General features: G+C 32.5%; 1 protein-coding gene across 1 annotated transcript; it reads left to right on the top strand.

Annotated features, from left to right (window-relative positions):
• Positions 1-953: 953 nt before the first annotated feature.
• On the top strand, positions 954-26,475 carry Mulk (acylglycerol kinase-like protein Mulk). The gene is made up of 15 exons (XM_076460144.1): positions 954-1,195; positions 2,891-2,930; positions 3,885-3,964; positions 4,436-4,512; positions 6,204-6,296; positions 9,102-9,134; positions 11,742-11,842; positions 13,865-13,934; positions 17,292-17,371; positions 19,038-19,095; positions 20,564-20,711; positions 21,578-21,693; positions 22,639-22,709; positions 24,142-24,235; positions 26,245-26,475. Exons 3-15 carry the CDS (start codon positions 3,961-3,963, stop codon positions 26,344-26,346), a joined length of 1,047 nt encoding a protein of 348 aa, XP_076316259.1. The 5' UTR covers positions 954-1,195; positions 2,891-2,930; positions 3,885-3,960; the 3' UTR covers positions 26,347-26,475.

The following is a 26,475-nucleotide window of genomic DNA, read 5'->3' as shown; positions in this document are numbered from 1 at the left end:
TTTTGATGTTTTAAAAACCGATATCAACAATCTTATTGCAAACAATTTTTAATAAATTTATCTAATTTATGATAAATATCAATGGAACCATGACAATGTTTAAGTCACTCCAAGTTAGAAGTAAAACAGCTAATAAATATTAAACACAGTGGCATCCTTAGGTTGGGACTAGAAGATGCTCAACCCCAGGGCCCATGATCTTAATGGAGATCCATTGACAATTTTACTCTATGTAAAATTACATGAGCTATAGAGTCCACAAAAAATTTTGTTTTCTGGGCCCACACAACCTTAAATCTGGCGCTAATTAAACATCTTTAAAGAAATAAGTACATTGACACTTGTAAATAAAGTGTATTTCTGTAACGAAATGTTTCCAATGAAGTTGGAATGTTCAAATTCATCATACATTTTCTTGTTTCTCCAAATACATTATTAAACGCACGCGGTACTCACTATGAGAAAAACTATGGATGAGAAAATATCAGAAAATAAAAATCTGTAGTTAATTTGTTTCTGTACGTTTTAGCTACTCTGGGTGGTGCTTAACTGGTCCCATAACAGGATTGTTTTTCTAGAATGTGTGATAAAAATTTATAATAACCCGAAGTTAATAATAACGTTCACTGTGAAAATGTTTACATTTTCATTTTGTGGTAGATGCAACATTAATTTTGTATGTTGTAGCGAAAACAAAATTAACTTTTTTTCTGATTCAAGGAAAACGTGATTCGTTTGTTTGTTATACATTCTTTATGATTTTATTTAACGTACACTATTGCTAAACGCCTTTTTATTGGATATATTCATACTACAGAAGTTATTAAGAGGAAGATATTGTAATATTTTACTCTAGTTTACTATTTATTAATTTAACAAATTCATATATTTTGTGTCACATTAACGAGTCATGCACGTTTTTTTCTTTATTAGGGTTCTAAACTTTACTCTCCACAAGACGGCACTAGTAGTTAGAGTATCTCGGATCTTGAATGTGCTATTAAGGCACTAAGTTGTAAATATTAATACATATTATATCAACTTCTATATTTAAAAAAGTAATTTTTTAATATATGTTATAAGCAATGGCCAAACTTTTGAAAATATTGAAAACGTTGAGAAATCATTGGAAAAAGAGTACTTTTGCTGCTGTATTGTTATCGTATGGTACAAGTTATCTTCGTGACAAATACAGGTGATTTCGTTATGATGCGGACTAATATTTAATAAAATTAACACTGATATTATGATTATGTAGGTAAACAGAAAGCCCTTTTCTTTCAGCAGTAATTGTATTATTATTATTATATAGGGATAGAACTAAGTTAAATTTGTAGATATGCCGAATATAGTTCAGGATATAATCGCCTGAAACTGAGTTAAACTTAAGTTGATTGGAAACTAAGTTGCACTATAAATACTTTCATTTACATAAAATATGTGTCCAGTGGTGCATAAAAGAACACACAAAATAATAGTCATATCAGGTTTATATAGCAACTAAAGTATGCTATTGATGTTAATAGTAATATTACTACTAATAATATTGTTTACATAGTTTTGAAATAAAATTTTAATTTCAGTATATCTTTCAGGTTACTTAATACTATTAACTGGGGTCTGGTGGATTATTTTACAATTAATTACAGTTGTTACACGTGGCGTGAAGAAAGTACCGATTTGTGATTATGAAACACTACTGTTTTGTGAAGGCAGTTTGCTTTTTTATGCATTTAGAAATTATATTACATAAACAAGAGCATGTTGAAATTAACCTTGAAGATATTTCAAATTTTAATTGCACAATCTGCTTCTAGATTGTTGATTGAAATGTAGATGCATACAGTAATATTAATATGATTATGTGATGGATCACAATGTTGGTGTTCTCTGATATGGTACTGTGTCTATTTATTTATTTTACCTAAAATTATATAACAAATAATTTTTAAACTAACTGAGTTACTTTGATTGCTGAGTTAGTATTGTTATTATTAAAAAGTGTGCACTACTCGTAAAATCTACAATTTTGAGGTCTAGAAATATTGGCTGAACTTGTGTCCTTGAAAACTTAACTTTTGCAGTTCATAGTATTTATGAAAAATCAAAATGATGTTAAAAGTCCTCAAATATAACTTACAAATTTATTTCTAACATTAGGACTGTTACTTGTAATACCAACAAAAAAACAATCTTTCAAACTTGTTTATGAAATATTAATATCTCATATTTAACAACTGACACATCAAGCACTGTTCACAAGATTCAGTCTGTTAAAGCTCTGAATGTTTAACTATTACAAGAAAAGTTTGCTATAACATATTTAATATTGACAATAGTAGGACTAGGAGACACAAATATATACATTAGCAGAGTAGGAGTCATCTTCAGCCAAATTTTACTTTTCAAACAGGGTGGTTGTTTTTTGGAATGGGTTGCCTTCAGATGTTGTGGAGGCAGTAGGTTTAGGTGAGTTTAACAGAAAGATTGATAACTATAGGAATGATAGTCAGTGATGATGAGAAAACTTACTTGCAGAGAAAAATATATACATAAAAACGGCTGGTTTGGGTTGAGAAAATTCTATGTAGAGGGGCAAACAACGTTTCAACCTTTTTTTCTTTGTCAACCTGAAGAAGGCCAAAACATTGTTCGCTCCTCTACATAACAATTTTCTCAACCCAAACCAGCCATTTTTACACATATATAGGAATGATAAGGGCTGGCTTTTAGATTTTTTTAGTTTATTTATTAGTAGGTTTAGAGGACAGAAAGCCTGTCATGGATCAGTAGATCCCATCTTGTTCCAGATTATGTTATTAATTAGTCATTGAATCTTTGTGATACTATGTTACTGAAAAATAAAAACATTTTTTTGTTTTGTTTTTAGAACAGCTCAGCTGATGCGAGCCTACTGTGAAGAAGCAAGGGTATGTATATTTTTAGCATATCTTGTCTGTTTTTGCACCTTAGAGAAGTAATATTGAATGATTAACAGGTAGAGACTTGTATCTGTATTATGAATATTGGTTGTTTTTTTATGAAACCCGTTCCATTTCGTACTCTTTGTTCCCAGCAGAAAGCTGTGTTTATTAATGAATATTGATGCTTCAATATTTATTATTCACAGTTTTACTGCCTTTTGTTTTGTTTTTTCTTATTTTACTAAACATATAAAAGTTTTATAAGTAGATATGGATATTTTATGCTTAGTGAATCACAGTTTATTAATAATATAAAAAAAAAACTTTCAAAACCAAAGATTGATTTGATTCAGTAATGACTACATTAACGTAAAAATAGTTGAACATAGCAACACTTGAATAGAACACTATAAAAAATGTTGTGGTTCCATTAAGTGGAATTTGTATTGAGTTTTTCATATCAAAACATGTTGAGAATAATATATGGAAATCTCAGGGAATTTTAGAAAGGACCTGTGCATGTAACTCGACATTTTGGGACAATATAGGAACTAGTTGTCTTTTTTAGCTATTTCACACTGAAAACCTAAGTTACTTAAAAAGAAAAAAAGCAAACTTAAAACCGGCCTTTATCATTTGTAAGCTTATAAAAGCCATGGTGTTATAAGTAGATACCTTTGTATGGACATTCAAGTCTTATAAAATAAGAAATTCATATCAATGTACTTCTTATTGGTTGTAGCAAGATGACTTCTTTCTCAATTTTTTTAAGATTATTCGTTGGTAATTTTCATGTTGGCACACTTCACATTGTGTTACGTGCTTTGGAGAAGACGTTTTACTGGAGATTCACAAATCCTAAATAAATCTACAACCGATATTTTGATAAGCTTTAATGGTTTGTTGTTTCCATGTGTTCAATTTCAGTCTCTGTTTTTATGGATTTTTTTTTTTAAACAGAAATATGGCGAAGAACCATTACCTATAGGATCCAAACCTCGTCACATCACTGTTATCTTGAACCCTACGTCTAAAGATGGGTAAAATTCTTTCTGTCATTTAATAATTAGTTCATTAGCAGTAAGACATCTTTGAAAAAAATGAGATACCATAACTTGAAATACATGTTAAAATGCATTAAATGTATTCGAAACATCCGTTCTTCTTTCTGTGTTTACGTATAACTTACACTTCATCTTTGTACACTAATCACAGTCTTGTTGCTTTGATTTGGCCTTGTCTGGGGTTACAGAAGTTGTGAATCAACGTACATATTGTAGTTCCTATTTAGTTTTAGTATGATTTCTTCTTATGTGTAAGATGTTTAACACAATGTATACAAGTAAACTGGCAAAATAGGAGTGTCCTTCTTCTTGGATATGAGTAACGTAAATGCAATGGAGCAAAAGACATCATATGAAAGTTATTATAATGATAATTTAACATGATTGGGACTTGAAATGTGGAGTGTACTTGTGTTAAATTTGAAACCACTAATTATCTATCATTAGGAAAGGAAAGACATTATATGAGAAATATGCAGCTCCCAATACTTCACCTTGCGGGCATGAAAGTGAGCATTATTCAGGTAAGTGTTACCATGGAAATTAATTTTGGTTTTTATACAAAGGTGTTTCACATATATGTACATGTATACAAAATATATATCTTAATATTATAAACCTGTGTTTCCATGTAGTAGTCTACAAAAAATCAGGGGCGTAGATTTTTTACAACCGATGGGGGGATGATTTTTGCAACCACTTATGTGGACTGTTTAATTTGCAAATTGGTAATCTCTGATTACGTGAACCTGAAAGCTGTAAACATGCAGTCACAGAGTAATTTTGTTGCCACGATACTTGCATGTATACTTAGGCCTACTGACTGATACTAACAAACTATCGCTTAGGTCGAAAAGCTTAGAAGCACACCTATATTAAAGATGTACATTTCGGCTACTAAAAAAGCCTACATCTAAGCCTAATTATGTAATTCGATTGGTAAGAACATGAGAATCACAAGAACAAACACACAATTTGTGGGTCTGTGATGCAATAAAACAATTCAACAGACCAAACTGTAGGGGGGATGATTGTATGCACCTAAAATGAAGGGGGTGTATACCTCCATCCCCCCAGGATCTACGCCCCTGAAAGTAACATAGTTTAATACATGCATACTAGTGATAAAATTACTACTCTAAGAAACTGAAAGTTGAGTAAAAAGTACAGGATTTCAAAAACCTAATTGTAACAATTGTTCCTGCATTACATTATTTTTGTTACCTTATTGATTTAATAATTTATTTGTTTAAAGTCTATTAATTTTGTATTGTTTAATCAGTTTTACAGAATGTTGTAATGGTTAATTATGAAACAGCCAATAAATTATCATAAATTTCAGTTTAAAAATGTATAAAAAATGTGCAATTTAAATATTGAGCTTTTAAAAAGGATGAAGTTATACATATGTGCCCTATGTATGGAGAATAGTCTTATGAGAGGTTACACACACAGTCATGCCAGTTTTTGAAATATCTTTAGAAGTTTAGTTCCACTTACTGGGTAATTATATTTTACTGTAATATGTTTTATAAGAAATAGTAAATGTATACAAAGTGTACAAGCTACTGTAGAGAGATTCATCTGTTTGTCTGTCCTGAAATGTGTATGCAGCTTACAATTGTGAGTACACGCATTTCATTTCAGTGGATGTAAATACAAGTTAGACGTTAACATACTTTATTAGACATTTTGTACAACAACATATACTAAAACTTATCAAAGTTCCTAAAAAGATCTAACATTAGAAGTAGAAGAAATTTATAAATACCAATAAAATCAATTACAGTAAGTGTTAGCCCTAAATAAACTAAAAAGTACAAAAGTTGCATTGTCAATGTATCTGTATTCAATATGTCATATTTAAATATTTAGCTAATATTTAATTAGCTAATGTTAGGCCTACAATGAGTGGACTTGTAGATTTTGGTGTTTGCAATTAGAATTCTTTTATATTATTCTAGAAATCCTTAATTTAAGAAGTACTGTTACAGTAGAAATTCCAATACGACCGCTAATGTTTTGCAGGTTTCTGTTAGTCAAAAATATTGTTTAGGTGTTGCTAAGAAAAAAAACTCAAGTTCACCACAGATAATATTAAAAATACAATTTTTTGATGAATATTTAAAAACAAAAGAAAGTTCAGTGAGTTTCATCATAGTTTTTGAACTGTATACAAGTTTGTTGAATTTTCTGTATCCTGTTGTATTTCTAGACTGAGCAAGCTGGCCAAGCACGAGATTTGATGGAAATTATGAGTAATACAGATGCTGTTATAATAGCTGGTGGAGATGGTTCTTTACACGAAGTAAGAAAGACGCGTAAATAACTATTTGATCGTCTAATTATTAGTTTTTGAACAATCTACTGCCTGTGAAGTCTACTTATTGCATCATATTAAGATATTTTTGTTTCTTTTTCACCTTTGGTTTAATATTAAATTAAAGGTTTTCAAGATGTTTCACAAGTGTATGTGTTTGGATACACATATAGTTTTACTACAGAGAAATTGGTTATAGGATGTGGTTAACATGCCAATGCCCTTGTCATTCTGCTATTTTTTAAGTGAAATTTTTATCCAAAGTATTCCCTTAATACTAATCATATTTGTTACCATCAGATGACTGGAAGTAAAAGGAAAAAAAAACACAACAAAAATAGATAAACTGAAATCTGAACTTCTGTCAACTTTTAGGCTTCAAGTCTTGTGTGTGACGGGTTCATTTTGTCCACTATAAGAACTGCTGGGTTTATGAGCTAATATTGATCGTTGAAAATATAATTAGGCAAAATGTTTTTTGTTTTTGGGTGCTTGATTCTGTGGGTCATAAGATGATTTTACTGTCCTCTGCTACAGTAAGTTCACAGTAATATTCAACTGGTGTCACTCTCCTGGACTTGATGAAGAAAACGTTGTTTATAAACCGATGTGAACAAATCACAGGCAATCATAAGTTCAGTCTTCATCTGTTCATTTAGTGATAGAATTAATTCACTGGCAGTGGTTATCACACACATATAAAATTACTAATCAACTCTACAATATGCCACTTGCTACACAAAGGCTGTTGGAATTGATTGTTAGGTTGATTTTTCCTAGTGTATCAAGCCAACAAATATATCACGCATGCATTATACGTGTGTAATAACAGTAAACTGTGTATAGACTTGAGGATCTGTGGAGATTGTGATCTCCTTATTTTCACTAATGGAATGACTGACAACAACTAGTGTGGGTAGGAAATACATTCTGGGAAAGATGATGCTATATAGTATAGTGGTCACTTTCTCTCATTTATACACTATTCACTCACTGGCAAACTTAAGTTTTTAGTTAAATTATAGGTGAAAACCAGACTGCACCCACACAAACAAGTGAAAGGTTAACTGTAAAGTCATAAGAGAACTTGAAGAGTTCTCATTTGGTAAAATTACACAAAAATATAGAAACCAGTTACCAGAAATCAAAACTGAAGTCTTATGTTCTCACAGAAAGTGAAAATTATAGAAACACTGTATGAATATCTAGTGAAATTCTGCTAAAATTTATCAAAATTCTCTGTTAAAATGTATGTGAAATTCTGTTCTCCAAGGCCCCAACACTGTTTAAATAAAATGATGAACTTTTCACTTTCTGACACAATAAAACAGTAATGGGTACCTGGCAGATCATTTTGCCAATGGGCAAGTCCACCTCCAACTATTGCCTGATTTGCTGACAAGAGTAGTTTGGCATGCTAATTAAGCAGCACATAGTTTTTCTCTAATAAAATTGGGCAAAACTACACCTAATGTTTACCTGACCAAATTAGTCGTATGGAAAATTTAAATGTAGGTACTCTCTTGAGCAGTGCCATCTTCCAGAAACATTGTATGAAATCACAGGAATTGTCTGTGTAAAATACATAGAAAATCCCCATGACTTCATGCAAGAGTTTATTCCATTATGAAAACAAATGTGTAGTTGTATGTGTATGGTTAAGGACCAGGTAATCAACAAAGTCATAGGTCAACAAGCACAAATAATGTTTAAAAAGGCTGATGCGTGTCACTCAGACCAGGCCCAGCACGGCCAAGTGGACAAGACACTCGACTCGCAATCCAAGGGCCGCAGGTTGAAATCCCCATCACACCAAACATGCTCACCCTTTCAACCATGGGGGCATTATAATATGATGGTCAATCCCACTATTCATTGGTAAAAGAGAAGACCAAGAGTTGGTAATGGGTGGTGATGACTAGCTGCCTTCCCTCTAGTCTTACACTGCTAAATTAGGTTTGGCTAGTACAGATAGCCCTTGTGTAGCTTTACGTGAAATTCAAAACAAACCAATCATTCAGACCCTTGTTGGGTTTTTTAGGGTTTATTGTTTTCATTGCATACTTGTTCATATGCCATCATAATTATTTGATTAGAACAAAATTACAGTTTTTCATCGAAACTGCAGATCTGTAGGTTTAAACACAGTTCTGGATTTCTGTGATTTTATATCAGCAAGTGTCAACAGAAAGTCTTAAAATTCTTGTGTATGTGAACTAGTGCTGATTATTACCTGAGAATTACACTACTATAAGAAAATCATACCCTTATTGAGGTTGAATTGGTGAGGCCTATAAGTCAGTATATTGAATCCTGTCTTGCATTCAAAGTGACAACATTTTTTTTTAAGTTGGAAACTTGATAAAAGTTGTAATTTTTAAAGTTATATCAGAGTGATTGTATATTGTTAGATAGAATAAGGAGATTATGTTGTCTATTATAAAAGATAAGTAGAATTTGTACCTCTCATTGTGCCAATGAGCTGAAATTAGATATATTTTATTCCGGCAATGTGTGTATAGTAACTATATGTAGTAAAATAAAAGAAAAACTGCAAAAATATTAAAAAATAAAACGTTTCTGTTGTTATAAATTATAAACAATAAAAGTCTGACATTCTGGTATGTTTTAAAAGAAACTTTTTGTAACATTGTACAAAATTTTAAAATGATATTAGCATTTGTTTTTAATCGCAGAATATGTGTTCAGTTGAAGTAATTTTAAGGTTTTGATATTGATACACAAGTGCCATCATCACTTCTGAGTTTTTTTATTATTAATTTTTCTTTTCAGGCTGTTACTGGCCTCTTTAGAAGACCTGATGCAGTAAGTGTTTATTTCACATTTTGTATATTTATTTGTATTTATAACCCTTTACTTACCAACAATAATATAATAGATTGTAGATATTTTAATAAAGAGGCCCGGCATGGCCAAGCATGTTAAGGCGTGCGACTCGTAATCTGAGGGTCGCGGGTTCGCATCCCCGTCGTACCAAACATGCTCGCCCTTTCTGCAGTGGGGGCATTATATGTGACGGTCAATCCCACTATTCGTTGGTAAAATAGTAGCCCAATAGTTGGCGGTGGGTGATGGTGACTAGCTGCCTTCCCTCTAGTCTTACACTACTAAATTAGGGACGGCTAGCACAGAAAGCCCTCGAGTAGCTTTGTGTGAAATTCAAAACAAATAATTTTAATAAAGTGATTATTCTTCACAATTAATCAAACTCATTTATTTATTTACAAATTTCTTTTTCTTATTAAAAAATGGGTTTCGGTGAAAAATAAGGTAAATTGCTGATGTAGAGGTCTGATCTATTCATTGGTTCACTGTTCTCACTGCAGTGGTTATAGTTTCATGTTAACCAAACTGGTGTAGGTTATTGACATAAATAATAGGGGTTTCTTTATTTATCGATATAGCAATAGTTTTGAATTTAGAAACAACTTGCTTTCTCTCACTGTAAATAAATAATTTCAAAATAATTTTTAAATTTTTAAACAGTTTATAATGGAAAATTGTTAACGTGAGTGAAAGTGTTAAATCAGTGTACAGCGTTGGTTTTCTTGATTCACTGTTATGTAAGTTCTCTTTATTTGCATTATGTTTTCAAGCAGTACTGATACATGGAGTCAATGTTTCATCTCTTCAATAAGTTATAGTAATGAAGTGATACCTAAACACTGGATTGTCTGTCTATAGTATGAAATGTGCTGGTCAACTTTTTAGCTATTATTTTCTGACGTCATAGAGCCTTCACCTACTAGTTAGGGCACTTAACTTGCAATCTGCGGGTGATGGGTTTGATTCCCCGTTGCCAAACACGTTCATCCTTTCAGCTATGGGAGCATTTTAAGTGACAGTGAATCCCACTATTTGTTGGTAAAAGAGTAGCCCAAGAGTTGGACAGTAAGTTGTGTTGACTAGCTGCTGTCCCTTTAAACTGTCAATTTTAAATTAAAGACAGCTAGCACAGATAGCCCTTGTGTAGTGCATGAAATTCAAAACAAACAGGGACTCCTTTTGATCCAGCACTAAGTCTAAAGGTTCACATCTCTAAAAACCAGGTCTCAAATTTGTGACAAGCACAATGAGATAGCCCATTGTGTAGTTCTGTACTTAACAACATACTAGACCATTTAATTGAGAAAAAACGTAGACAATAGGACTTTATTTGGTGCAAAAAAACTGTACAAGAGAAACTTCGTGCATTACAAAAAAAAGATTGTTTTGGGAAGAACAATATAATCTGAATGTTTATGTACAGTTTTTGAGCTAAGCAAACCAAAAAATATTGTCTTAAAATAATTCCTAGGTGTAAACGTAGCAGAAATATTTCATTTTAAATTTAAATTGGACATAAAATGTTTACAGTTTTCAAATTCTCACTTCAGTTTTCTAACAAGTTTCTAACTTTTGTAATTTTCTTTTGCATACAGAGAAAGGTACAAGAGCTTGAATTAAAATTAGCTTCATGTACAGCAGTTGTGTAGACATATTGTTAACTTTTAACTATGTTAAAGAAAAGAAATGGGTTTTAAAAACGAAATTATTTTGAAAGAAAAATAATTGTTTGTATATTACAACAGAATTAAAGATGATTGGTGGATGAGTTTTGATATATATATTATTTAAATTTTTAAATTATTGGAGATTATGAATATTATGGAATAGCTCATGCTAATTTATGTGAAAATGAACTGTACCAAAGTCCAGTCACACTATGGTAGCTAGCTACACTGTGATTGATTAGCTGTCATCCAATCAGACAGTGCTTTACTTGAATAATGCCTTTAAAAGTACACATTGGTAGCTACACTGTGATTGATTGGCTGTCATCCAATCAGACAGTGCTTTACTTGAATAATGCCTTTAAAAGTACACATTGGTAGCTACACTGTGATTGATTGGCTGTCATCCAATCAGACAGTGCTTTACTGGAATAATGCCTTTAAAAGTACAGTAATATAACAGGGACCTGAAAACAGTGATTTCACTTTGTATGATTAATTCATTATTTATGAAGATTCACAAAATGTGGGGGTTTAGTGTGGCCTGGTGGTGAGTGTGCCTAAGGTTTAATATTTCTTACCTATTTCCATAGAAACTCACTCCACACTCTAGAAATCAAAATAATTAATGGTTTAATCCAACTTGATCAGGTCAGAGTATCTGAAGATCTGAAAGTGGGTGCTGTGACTTACTGTCTTCCTTGTAGTTCATCAGTTAAGAATTAGGGTTAGTTACATGTATATAGCTCATAATGTAGTTTCATGTGCAATTCTGAATAAAGCTGAAACTTATAAAAAGAAAATTAATCATCCAAAGTGCACCCGACTATGTACCCAATCACCCAAACGATGATGCTAATAGTGGTTGTTATTTTTAGGTTTGTTGGTGGAACTAAACAGTAATATATTTTTATTTCAGGCTTTTGTGAGTGCACATCTTCCTCTAGGAATCATACCTGTTGGAAAATCCAATTCCCTAGCAAAAAAGCTTTTCCCGACTTCTACAACTCTTGAAGCAGAGTAAGCTTTTATGGTTTTGTTTTTTCATCTCGTCCTGTACAGCCAGTTGGTAACAGCTCTCGACTCGCAGTCTGAGGGTTGAAATCCCCGTCCCACTAAACGAGCTCAACCTTTCAACTGTCTCTTTTGTTTATTTTACAACCACTTACTTTTTGTTGTCCGGCACAAACAAACAAAACTCTCATGTTTAGTTTCTCTTTTAAGTCTCTAGATGCACACGTCTAGTGATGTTTCAAAGCAACATTTACATGTTATTTTCTCCTTGATTACGTTAGTAGTTTATTGAGGTTTAGAATGGCCAGGTGGTTTGGGCTTTCGACTAGTATTCTGAGGGTCGGGTTCGAATCTCCATTACACCAAACATGCTCGCTCTTTCAGCTGTGGGGGTGTTATAAAGTGACGGTCAGTCCAACTATTGTTGGTAAAAGAGTATCCCGAGAGTTGGCAGTCGGTGGTGATGACTAGCTGTCTTCCCTCTCGTCTTTCATTGATAAATTATGGAAGGTGAGTGCTGATAACCCCTTGTGTAGCTTTGTGCGTAACAAACCAAATCAAATCTTTCCACCTTAGTTTATTATTTTAATCAAATTGCAAATAAATTACCCACTTGTTTTCTGGGTGAATTTTATGAAGTATATCTCCTCCTTGTAAATTAGTTTATCCCAATACTGTCATACTCTAAACTGTGTTTACAAACAGATTGAATGAAGGATTTGTACAGACAGAATGAACTGTACGTTTATCTGTAAATGAAAAATACTTTTCCAGAACATGTCTTTATTATTTATCAGAAATATGTGTTGTTTTATATGCAGTCAGTTTTTAACTTGTTTTAAATTCGATAACAATTATTTTTAGGGAAGTTTTCTTGCCCTCTGAAGCAATTATGTAACTTGAAGAGAAAAAAGCAACATGAATTTTACATGATTCGTAAATAATCAAACATTTTGTAACATGCTGTTGGCCGCCGTGCATGTGAGGGTTAAGTTTTGTTAGAGAAATGGGTATGCAGCTTTCAAAAGAAAATACATTACAAACAGTAACAAAATAAATTTAATGAAAAACAATAACAAAATTTATTTACCTAGTTACTTGCTCTGTTTACCTGAGGAGTATTTTTAAAGTCACCACTTTCAGTCATCGAGCGTGGTTTCACCAAATTTCCCTCGGGAAAAAACTATAAATGTCAAAATTTCTGTTAGGAACGAATTTCAAGTTGTTTACATCATGTTAAAACTTAAGTCCTTCCCTTAACATTGTTGTTTTAACAGTTAATTATTCGTGAGACTAACCAGTGTTTCAATTCTACTTGTCCCAGGTTAATTTTTTGTCAACTGAAAACAAGTGAAAGGACTTTTTATAACAACCTGTTTGATTTTTAAACTTCATTTTAAAAGAATGTTTTATATGAAAAGTGCATCTTAAGTTCAACATCTTTTTATGGGTAGTGCTGTTAAATTATCTGTAATTTTGTTTATAAAGAAATCGTTACAGAGTTATTGTTTCACATTTTTTTTGTTCAGAAGAGTTAACTTTGGAAGAGTTACTACTCACTTTTGTATTGGCCTTTCTCAGATTTCTTGTATGTACACAACATAATAGTTCATTTTGTATTTAAAAAAAATGTTTATTTTATTTTACTAGGACTATGTTTAATTCTTTTAAAAGATGTGAAACTTTTTTGTGAAAACAAGTTTTTATATATGCAAAAACGGCTCGTTTGGGTTGAGAAAATATTTTACGTAGAAGAGCGAACAACGTTTCGACCTTCGGTCGTCGTCATTTTTTTACATATATATTTCTCTACAAGTGGGTTTTCTCGACATCACTGAAAGCAAGTTTCTGTTTACAAATCATCAGAAAATGGTTTGTTTCCAGTAACTCTTTTCTGATTGTCATGTGAGTTATTGGAGCCAATATAAAACAAATCTGTCATAAACTGTGTGTTTTATAAGTTGTTCAGTTAGTGACATAAAGTCGTATTTACAAAAAGTTATTTGAATGAATTAATTATTTTCGTAGGAGGTTGGCCGAGGCTGCAATGAGTGTTATTAAACAAGTAACCAAGCCTGTAGATGTGATGAAAATAGAGGTAATAAAAATGATTTAACTTATTACTTTAATCGAAAATTATGATTTGTTGAAACTAACAGCTCATTTCTAATGCCATGTTTATCATAAAGTTCCATTTCTAAACTAAAATTATAAATATTTTATGAAACCAAAGTCTGTACACGATTTTATTATTACTATGTCATTTTCAAAGCTTTGAAAACATGAAGTGTTTGAAAAATGTCTTTATTTATCAGTTAACTGAATTTTTTAGTGAGGCTAGTACAGTATGTCTGGATGTCTTTAATGCTTCTTAATTTGACATCTTAGCCACAATCAAGGTCGCACACTTTGAATATGAGTGTACCGTAAATAACATCATATCAGTAGAAGGAAAAATATCTTCTTTTCTTTTCCTAGAATATTCATAAATTTAATTTGTGTTGCTTGTGCCAAGGCTCGAAAAAATTTCAGAGTTTGTTATTATACACCGGACGACTAGATATGAAGATTTGGAGGCACCAGTTTTTCTAATCTAATTTGTAAATATCAGTTGTAGATATAACCCATCAGTGACACCTTGTGATATTGGAGACATGTGTTTGATTTTTCTTTTAAATCTTAAAATGTAATATGAATGAAAATAGGCACTTTTCAGCGAACGCATCACTTTACATGTGAAGAGAATTGGGGCAAAGCAACATCTGTTCTGTTATCAACAGAGGAAGATTAAAACTATTATGGTTTTGTTCATGTAAAAAAAAAAGCACTTTGGACATTTATCGACAGTAAAAGTCTTTTATCAACATTTTCTTTCATCAACATTTTAAGCGTTACTAAAAACAATTTACGTGTATATTTACACGTAAACACATATTTCAAAATGAAACTGGGGTATTTTGTCACTAATTAATAGTTTCAAAATATCTACTTTTAAGGCTTTTGTACTGTGAAGAACTGTTTTTAGTGGATGTTGGAAGAATGAATCATGTTCAAGTTAACTGCTGGTAATATGTTTATTTTTGAGAATTCTGGAACATATAAACCAGCTGAGGTAGTTTTATTCACTCAGGTTTTGAGCATTACAAGGTGTAAAAAAGTTTTTACTTCAGGATGGGTTGTGTACATTATGTTAAATAAATTTTGAATGTAGAAATCACTAAAGTTGTGGCAACTATAGCCAAAATGAAATTGCAGTTGAAGTGGTCTGCAGTTGTAAATTGAGATCTACTGTCAGTAATAGAAATACAGGTGTCAAAATCGAAATATGAAATTCGTTAATGTTTCATAGTTTGTGCGTCATCGCCAAAAATTGTTCACTCTCGGTAAGGATGGATAGCAACACTTCCTGATGCAAATCCCAGATCATAGAGGTGTGCTCAAATCACAGATTTAGGATTTTCAAGATTGGAATATCCATTATTCAAAGGACATTGGAAAACAAAGAAATACAGAAAACGACCTGGAATACGTTGTACCCTGGCAGTGATAAGTAAAATGTGGAAATTAATATTCACATAAAGCCTAGCATGACAGGTGATTAGCTGCTGGTTCAAATCGTTGGCCTATCAAACATGCTTGCTTTTCAGCTATACAGGCATTATAAAGTGATGGTCAATCCCACAATTTGTTGGTAAAAGAGTTTGTGGTGATGACTAGACAGTTTGTGCAGATAGCTCTCATGTAACTTTGTGCAAAGCTCAAAGCAAACCACACCACATAGATCAGTGGAAAAAGCTGTTTGTGTGCCCCAGACAACAACATGCATTATAATCACTGAGAATCACTGTTTGGAAAAGCAATACGATTCATATTTACACAAGTTGCTTCCACAACATATCCACAGGAAGAAGACCAGTTACAGAAAATAGTGTGAACGGTGCCTTGCCAATGGGAAAAAATAGCAGGAGGTGTTGACACTAAACAAAGCGTGGTAAATGTAACAAGTTTGATATTTTCCACCAATCAGTGAGAAGATATTCATGATCGCTGCTCGACAGTGGAGCTGTGGTAAGTTTGGGGTCAGTAGAGTGGACAGTGAACAATGTTTTGAAACAGTTTTACTGAATAGAACTGCCAATTTTGAATGGATACAGGGCCAACAGAGTATGGGTTCCCTGAAGTAAGACATGTACCTCGGTTATCTGGAGAGTGAAATTGGCATATGAAGAAATAACAATCAAGTTGTCAGATGTCTAATATCTGTGTCATCAAACTGTTTAATTGAACATTAAGAAAATATCCTCATAAACTATATGGATCATAAATAGCCTGCAGGGAGGAGTGATGTTATTTGGATGTGACAGCCTCACTGTGGCCATTTTTTGTGATGGAAACTGTACTGCAGGGCTACTATCAAGATGTATGGTAATCAGATAGAGCATTATTGGATGTGTCAATACAGACTATAATAACGTGATGAGGTTCCTAAATAATTTTAATGTAACATGTTCAACTTATTGTTTTTTACAATTAGCATTAAATAATGTTTTTTGTATGTAATACCAATATGATTTTTTTTTTGTATCAATGATTCTTTGTCATGTGTTGAAAAATACAAAAGCTATACCAGTATTGTTGTCTGGAGTTGGTATGTAGTGCATTGTTGACACAAGTGCATTTAAATTTCTAGATCAGTGTACATAAGACATGAAATTGTAGCCTTATTCACACGTTGTTAATACTGATTAACAACCAAATTTATTATTACCATGTTTACAGCATTTCGAAATCATAAGACCAGTTAAGCTGTGATCTAATTAACGAGTGACAATTCCCTGTTGTAAAGGCCCGGCATCGCCAGGTGGTTAAGGCACTCAACTCGTAATCTGAGGATCATGGGTTCAAATCCCCGTCACACCAAACACTCTCGCCCTTTCAGCCATGGGGGCATTATAACATGGTGGTCAATCCCACTATTCGATGGTAAAAGAGTAGCCCAAGAGTTGGCAGTTGGTGGTGACAACTAGCTGCCTTTCTTCTAGTTTTAGACTGCTAAATTAGGGATGGCAATTGCAGATAGCCTTCGTGTAGCTTTGTGCGAAATTCAAACCAAACTCTGCTGTGAAACTAGAGGAACGGTTTGCAGTTTTGTCTGTGAAATTCTAAATTTGCCTACGTTTTTGTAGTTATTTTTCTATTTATTAGATTTTAATACAATTAGTTTACTTGGTAGAATAACTGCTTAAAATGCTCTGCACTTTTCGTTACATCAGTCACTTCTGCTGTTCACTTATTAAAGATGACTCCTACAGTAGGCAGAAAGCATTGCCAGCTAACTATCATCTGTGGTCAGCAGTTTTAAGTTAGGGAGAGGTATGTTAGACTTTTAAATGTTTTTGAAGTGACTGTTTGAATAAACGTTTAAGTTTATTTTTTTTTATTATTTTGTATAAAGGGAGAAAGAGGAAGACCAGTATATGCTGTTTCCAAATTGGAGTTTGGAGCTTTCCGAGACACAGAAGAAACTATCAGCAAGTAAAGGCACTATTGTAAACAGTGCAAGCTCTATCAGTGTGTTTTACTGTACAATGACAAAGGCACTATCGTAAACAGTGCAAACTGTATCAGCGTGTTTTACTGTACAATGACAAAGGCACTATTGTAAACAGTGCAAGCTGTATCAGCATGTTTTACTGTACAATGACAAAGGCACTATTGTAAACAGTGCAAACTGTATCAGCGTGTTTTACCGAACAATGACAAAGGCACTATTGTAAACAGTGCAAGCTGTATCAGCATGTTTTACTGTACAATGACAAAGGCACTATTGTAAACAGTGGGAACTGTATCAGCGTGTTTTACCGAACAATGACAAAGGCACTATTGTAAACAGTGCAAGCTGTATCAGCATGTTTTACTGTACAATGATAAAGGCACTATAGTAAACAGTGCAAGCTGTATCAACGTGTTTTAATGTACAATGACAAAGGCACTATAGTAAACAGTGGAAACTGTATCAGCGTGTTTTACTGTACAATGACAAAGGCACTATTGTAAACAGTGGAAACTGTATCAGCGTGTTTTACCGAACAATGACAAAGGCACTATTGTAAACAGTGCAAGCTGTATCAGCATGTTTTACTGTACAATGACAAAGGCACTATTGTAAACAGTGGAAACTGTATCAGCGTGTTTTACCGAACAATGACAAAGGCACTATTGTAAACAGTGCAAGCTGTATCAGCATGTTTTACTGTACAATGATAAAGGCACTATAGTAAACAGTGCAAGCTGTATCAACGTGTTTTACTGTACAATGACAAAGGCACTATAGTAAACAGTGCAAGCTGTATCAACGTGTTTTACTGTACAATGACAAAGGCACTATCGTAAACAGTGCAAGCTGTATCAGCGTGTTTTACTGTACATAGACATTTTAACTAAATACACGTGTAAAGTTGTATTTTGACATTAGAAAAAAAGTACAATTTATGGCCGTAAATATGACACTGACTTCACTGAAACTAGCAGTCTTGGAATAATAAAACTAATCAAAGATAATAAATGATATACTTGTAACTGATACAGAAACTGTAGCTGTGTCTGTTAGATATTTCTCTCTTGATTGCAATCTCCTGGGATTGAAAAAATGTTTTATTAGTTTCTGAAGAAATCACCTTCAAGACTCCTGAACCACTGTCACTCCTAAATTATAAAACTAAATATTTGTTAAATAATCTTGTTGACTATAAATGGCTCAGTGAAAGAACATTCATTTCATCCAAAAGGAAAATGTGTGTATGTATATATATTGATATAGTTTTATCTTCAGTTTTTCAAGAACAACTTTTTAATGTAATAAGTAAGGCTAAAAGCTTTAATTTGTCACTGGTTATTTTACTTCTTCCATTGAAAATTATTTCGAGAAAAGTAAAAAAAAAGATTCAAAGCTTCCCTCATCTCAGGTGTTTATCTTTTTAGGTTATATTATTTAAAGTTTAGGTTGTATTGTTTAAAGAAGTTTAGGTTGTATTGTTTAAAGTTTAGGTTGTATTGTTTACAGAAATTTAGGTTGTATTGTCTAAAGACGTTTAGGTTGTATTGTCTAAAGAAATTTAGGTTGTATTGTCTAAAGAGTGTTTAGGTTGTATTGTTTAAAGCATAACTGTATGTATTTCAGTAGTTATTGTATTTTATACAGGTACTGGTATTTTGGGCCTTTGAAGAGGAGAATGGCGTACGTGTTTTCATCAATAAGAGTTGGTATTTAAAACTATTATGTAAAGTTACATGGTATTAAAGTATGAATAATTTCAGGTATAAATACTATATGAATATTTGTATCTCAGAACGGCTGGTATGGGTATTAACACTTTTACTGATAAGCAGAGAACAACATTTCGACCTTCCTAGGTCATCTTCAGGTTAAGAAAGAGAGTGTTCAAATGTGACCGCTGAAGGACAGGTTGTAGGGAGAAGAGTATAAACGGGAACGGGATTGTAGGGGGCGTTGCAGGTGTATGTTAGGTTATTAATTAGTATAGGTATAAAGTAGGGCTTTTTTGATTTTGCATTTGTTTATATTTATTTCTGTACTTAATATGGTTATGTTGTGTTTATTTGATTTGCAGTGTTCAGAAATGTGTGAAGGTGTTTTTTGTGTTCTTTATATCTAGTTCCGAGATACGATTTTATTTTAAGTTTTTCTCATCATTGAGGGTATATGAATATATGTTTGTTTATAATTATTCATTAGGCAGTTAATAATAATAATAAAGTACCTATTATGTTGGTGTAAATTAAGGCTTCATTAATATATTTTCATTATTCATTGTTATGGTTGGTACCTGGTTTATATATTGTTTGTGTTTTTAAATTTCGTGTAAAGCTACATGAGGGCTACCTGTGCTAGCCTTCCCTAATTTAGTAGTGTACAACTAGAGGGAAGGCAGCTAGTCATCACCACCCACCGCCAACTCTTGGGCTAGTCTTATACCAACGAATAGTGGGATTGATTGCCACATTATAACTCCCCCACAGATGAAAGGGTAAGCATGTTTGGTGTGACGGGGATTTGAATTCGCGACCCTAGGATTACGAGTCGAACGTCTTAACCCACCGGGCCGTGCTGGGCCTGGTTTATATATAGTCAGAGGCAAACTTCTTGTGCTACTTGCCTGTTGTGATTTCATGATTTTTAATTTTAGTTTTTGAGAATTTCAACCCTGGATGAAGTAAGTGATTTTTTACCACAAATGGATGAGCGTTTCACATCAGCAGTAACGAGTGTGAGTGTTAGAATTATAGTAATGTGTTCTATAAGTCAGTGTTAATTTGCATAATTGAGAATTTATTTCAAAACATCACTGACTAGTTTTAAGTTTTCTCTAGGTCAAATTATCTGTCACTTTATTTCTCTGAACAGTTTTTATAATATTGCAAGTTACTTTGGTATTTGATTGTAAAACTATTAGGCCTAGTAGTCTTTTGCAAATAGTTTAAAATCTTAAAATAATATTGTAATGATAATGCAAATCAAGTGTGTATGTATATCGAGCTTGTGTTGGATTTAAATTGTGTTGTATATTCGTTATTGTTGGGTTTTTTTTGACGTACAAAAGAATGCAACATTTGTTATGCTTTTGAATAAAACATTCAGGTAGGTCGCACAAACTCTGTTTAAATACTTGAAATAATATTCGAAATGTTTTCTTCTGTCTCCCCTAGAAGTGGCCACCAGTAAGTAACATCCACCTTTCATATGTTTCCCCGTGTTCAGGGTGTTCCAGATGTTATGTTTCAGCACCAGTTTCAGTAGCCCCTCAGCGTCGTCGATGGTGGGAAGTTTTTCTACCCAGAGGTCCAACAAAAGAAGGTACGTTTTTCACTAGTAGACTTTCTTTTTTAACAAGTATAATTGATGTTTATTGTTGCCTAAAATTAAACAACTTTTTCGTCTGCAAATTTAACCATATTTATGAAACTTTCAGTATAATTTTAACCACTGTGTGCTGCATGTTCAGTGGTTGATTGCTCTGAACCATTGTTGTCGTACACAAGGGTAGAAAAGGGTATTTACAATACAGAAATTTGTGTATTTTCTTTGAGGGAATTATGACCATAAAATATTAGTTTAAGATATATTATTGTAATATCAAAACAGTTGAACGTGCTTTTAGTTATGCGTGTCATATAAACAAGAAAACCAGACTTGTTAAGAAATTGTGAATTTTGTTTCTTAAATCAAATATCTGAAATGAAACTATATTTCTAAAAACTTACAAATAGAAGAACGTATCATTGTAACTGTTACATCCATTTACAATGAGGGTTTGTGCCCAGTGCTAATAATGATTATCACCCAACATGGATGTGAGAGGTCGAGTAGTGGTTGAGATGTTACTTGAATTGCAAGAACAAGTGTTAGTGTGAGTGAGGCATGGTTATTAACATTTGTTTACATTTACAAATTAGCATTAGGGAAGGGTTAATAATACAGTGTTATTTATTTAACAACCACTTCATTCATCAATCAGGAGAAATGGAAATCAACAGAGTAGTTTTATTGAGGATTAAAAACACAACAAAAAACCATGGTCGTTGTAAAGTTATTATTAGCATTACTGAATGTTTTTTTAATGTTTCTGGTTGTGTCAGTATAGAAGTAAAATTAAAAACAAGTACTTCTGCATGTCTATAACAAATTATAAATGTTCTTAAACTGTTTGTGATCCTTCCAAGTACCCCCCATGAAGGACTACAGTAATATAACCAATGATGATTGTGGACTGTGGAAGGAAGAGGAGTGGACATGTTTAAATTTAGACATCAAAACAAGAAATGTGGAATCAGAAGAGGTAATTTTTTATGTTACTCAAACATGCCTGTTGTGGAGACAAAAGTGTAGAGGACGATTTTTCAAAAGTCTTCTATCTTCTACACTTCTGTCTCCCATTCTACAAAGTTTCATCACAAATACTCTGCCTAAACTAGTGGTTCTTAACCTGGGGGGTTGTTTGAAGTTTCTCGGGGGTCACGGAAGGCTTGGGTATTATTGGGTAAATCACGGAGCAGTTTGTAGTTTTTGTGGCAAGTGCCTGTAACCTGCCCACCAATGAGAAACACGCTGAAGTGCGGCAGTTGAACCGCGTCGAGATGCTTGTTGCGTAACCACCTGTCTAATTTTGAGTAAAAGTTTTCATATATTACAACGTTTAGAATTGTCTACATTTTGTTAACTATATAATATTAATACATCGAACTTAAAATTTAAATATCAAAGTTTCCATCGTATTTAGTATATTTTCTCATTATATATCAACCTTCACACGGAGTGAATATGTAGGTTTTGTATGTTGTTCAGTAATTCCATAGATTTTACATTTGTTTAGCACTTGTAGCATTTCTCAAGGTCGTTTATTTGTAACATTTTCAATAAATTAGGATCTTTATATAGTTTTATTCTACCTTTACACAAAGTTTATCATTACAAAAATTATTATATGGGTCATGGTAATACCCTGGAGATTCTCGGGGGGTAAGACGAGGAAAAAGGTTAAGAACCACTGGGCCCTAAACAGTTCAAAGAATTTGGACAGATGATTGCCCAGTCTATACTTGACCAAATGTTTTCATTTATTTAATATTTTGCAGTACTTACTGCTATGAAGTTAAGGTTACTCTGTTTCTAAAATAAATATTAATATTTTAATACTTGTATAATTGTTTCTTAATTATTTTTTAGATCAATGCTGTGTTTTATAATTCACATAAAAAACTGTCATATAATGTTGTTTTTTAAGTTGGCAGAAGAAGCAATGACAGTAAATATTCTGCCTTCTGACTGTCCAAGGACTAACTTTATTCATCAAGGGTAAGAATTGTATTGTTGTTATTATAAAAGATAGCTGATAGTGTTGTTCTAACATGACATAATCTGGAACTGATTCTGTTTGAAGATTATAAACTCTATGGATTTTATTTATTGGCAAAAGTAGTCTCGCATCAGATTTGTAAAAACTATGCAGTCACTGAGAATCAGAGTTTGTAAGAATGATGGTTTAGGTTCTCGATATATTCTTACCTCCATTGGTCATTGTTGGCAGTAAGTTTCAACAATAAACAACACAGTCCAATATATTAAAATAAGTCGTACGTTGATTACATCACCACTGCAGTATTGGAGCTTAAATTAATTCAGAAAGGTCTAGTTCAGTATGTTAGATCACAGTTGAAAAGACGAATTATTCTCCTCTGATCTGTTGTTATAATAAATTGATGATAATTTAACTTTGTTTTTAAAAAAAGCCACCTCCCGGTATATGCTCTTTATGACTAAACTTACAAGCATAGAGTGTGGACCTACATCTCTTACTGATGTTTTCACTTTTACTTAATTGCCTATATATGTACTATGTGACTACAGCCTAGAACTTTATAAAAAATATGACAGATTTCAATGCAATGAGAAAAAATCTGAAGTTTTGAATGACATGACGTCAGTTCACAACAACAGAAGAGTTTTGTATATACATAAGAGAGAGAAAAGTCAGTTTTAGACTATACAGCTTCAAACTCTTTAGAAGATGAACTGGTGACTATGTGTGACTGGTTAGAATTGTCACGAGTGGTTTAATGACTATTGAATTTAAAGCATGCAAATGTGTGTTTGTTAATTTTATAAGAGACGTGCCTAGTTTTATTGTGGTGGATTTGTGGTTTTAAGTGCTCCCAATGCTCTGTTGTACATACATTTCCTTCAAAAAGCTATCAAACCAGAAAATAGTGCAGAAATTATATTGAATATTACATAAAGGTTATCTACTTTGTTTTAAATCTTAATTTATAAAACAATGTTCAAGCTTTTGAAAAGTGTAACAGCCATGGTTTATTCTTGATAACGAGAAACCGTGGCTGTTACATTGCTGAATACTCTTCATCGGAAATTATTCTTCAGTATTAATTTTGCTTTTTACCTCATAAGCCTAAGCCAATGGGACCATACAAGAGTTATTCAGAATCTGTCTTCTGCCAACAATGCAAAATATGGTGATTGGATAATAAAAAAAAGTTCATTTTGAAGTGTTTTTTTTCAGCATACAATTTAATACAAAGACTAAATGAAACCTGAAACACAATTTCTTCCACAGATATCTAATATTTATAAAATATTATATCCAGGTTGAGTCAGTGCACCTGGAAGAGAAAAAAGTTCATTCATAACTGTACTTGCATATAATTTGTTAGTAATGTTTGTGTTTAAATAAAGTTATCATAACTGTTGTTTTTTTACATGATTTTGGTAGTGTAAATCGACAGAATGAAGAAAACTCAACACTGAATACAGGCTGTAGAAAAATCCGTGCAAAAGTGTTACAGTTAACACCATCACTGCCAGAGGTGAGCCTTATTGTTGTAGGTATTATTTTAATCTGCATGTATAACACTATGTAACACAAAGTTTGTTCCTGGATAGTATGTGTTATTTCTTAATCACTTATGTTGTAAAAGTACAGAAAATGGTCATTATTCCCTTCAAACTTTGGTTTTGTGACTTGGATAATGAAATTTAGAAATTAACCTATTTTCTATGTAAAACAGACAAATTTGTACATTTTCATTTACATAAGATCTGAATAAAACAACATATGGATCAAGATTTACATGTATTTATACTAAAGTTATACAAAAATGTTTAGAAGTGAGTAGTTTTTCGAGATTAGCGACTGTAATGTAAATCACTTTCACGTATCAGTCCCCAAATATAGTCTCCCATCATGTTTTTGTTATACGCTCCCTGGTCACAAAAGCAAAGTTTGAATAGGTCTTTTCCATTTACTTTAAACATAAACAATTGTGAAATAACACTTTCTGTCCAGGAACAAGAAACAGTAAACATTTTGTTACATAGTGTTATTATTTAGAAAGCAAATCCTAAAGTCATTGTGTATAGTACTAAGCTAGTACGGACTGTATCACAACAGTTAGGTTTAGGCTTTAACATGAAATTATAATATTGTATTACTAATTGTTATAATAAAAGAAAGGTTTGTTAGAAATGTTACTTCAGTAAAAACAAATACAGTGTAAAGGTATCTTTAGACACAAATGTTTGAAACCAAAATATTTAAATATGCATCATGGCTGACAAATATCGACTTTAACTATCACTTTATTTAGTCTTACATACATAACAGCTGAAGAACGATGTTTAACTTTATCACTTTATTTGGTTTTAAATAAATTATTAAATTAATAACTACAGTTTTGTTAAAACATTGTAGTCTCACATTATCAAACAAGATATTTTGAAAGAATAGAATTTTGCTCCATTACAATCATAATTGTGTATTTTATGTTCTGGATTGGATAACAAAATCCTACAAATCATGTGAATATAAAATAAATTGCTTTTAACTTGATTTTGTATACTGGTGAGAATACGATTATTCTGCCCTCTGCTAGTACAGTGGTATGTCTTCGGATTTACAATGCAAAATCAGGGGTTCGATTCCCTTTGGTGGGCTCAGCAGATAGCCCCATGTGGCTTGCTATAAGAAAACACACAATTATTCCACATTTGTCATTTATATATATCAGTGGTTGAAATGTTCCAGAAAACTTTATTTCCTTTATGGGAAACTAATTTCTTTGTTCACTTTCTCTTACAAATATAATTGCAGGAAATGAACAAAGAAAATTCAGTTCTCTAACACTAGGAAGATTTTCCTCTGTTTTGACTCTATAGTAATATATTTTCCAAATTATATATATATAAACACTTTTATTTGCCTTGAAAAGAAAAGAAAACACAATCCTGTGTTTACTAATGTATAATAATAATAAATACTACATGTATTTATTTCTTTGGAAGAAAAACATAAGATAGAAATACAGGGTGGTCCGTAAGTCCCTACCCATCCATATATCTTATGTATCCAGTGTATCTGTGTGCTGTCCCTCATTCTCGCTGCATAATATTATGCGACGCCATGTTCTGTGAGACATTTTCCTCAACATAGCAAAGGTTATCTTTCCAAATGCCGTGGTGACAACTCATCATTAGTATTATAACGTTGTTTAGACACAATGTGGATGGGTAGGGACTTACGGGCCACCCTGTACAAGGTCATTTTGGTTTCCATATAGATAAAGGACTGACATTTCAGTCTGATTTCCCAAAAGTTTCACAGTATAGAATAGCGATATCAGACCTCTCCAGTTCTCTTGCAGGAAAAATTACACTAATAATAGGAAACTATTGTAAGTGTTACATAAGGATGACCCCCTGCTGTGGGTTGAATAAATATTAACATATTACTATTTGTCAAGCTGTATAGTAGAATTTTTTAGTGTTCATTTAGTATATCTTTTTCACTCAACTGATCTAAAAATGTTTGTAATTACAGGGTGAAGAACGGTGGTATAGTGTTGACAATGACAATTATGAAGTGCAGCCCGTGAAAGTAGGGTTACTCTCACAACGACTTCACATGTATTGTGGACAGTAATTTAAAAAACGTGCTGTTTGAGTTGTAGTACGTGGTGGAACAACAAACAGATATGGTAATTTTGGCACTGTGTACTGTTAATAGTGGAAATACATTTATAGTTAATGAATAAAATTTGTTTCACATGGG

The sequence above is a fragment of the Tachypleus tridentatus genome, chromosome 10 (assembly GCF_004210375.1).
Source record: "Tachypleus tridentatus isolate NWPU-2018 chromosome 10, ASM421037v1, whole genome shotgun sequence".
Taxonomy (NCBI): Eukaryota; Metazoa; Arthropoda; class Merostomata; order Xiphosura; family Limulidae; genus Tachypleus; species Tachypleus tridentatus.
The sequence above is the reverse complement of the archived record's forward strand: the minus strand, read 5'-3'. Positions and strand labels throughout refer to the sequence as shown.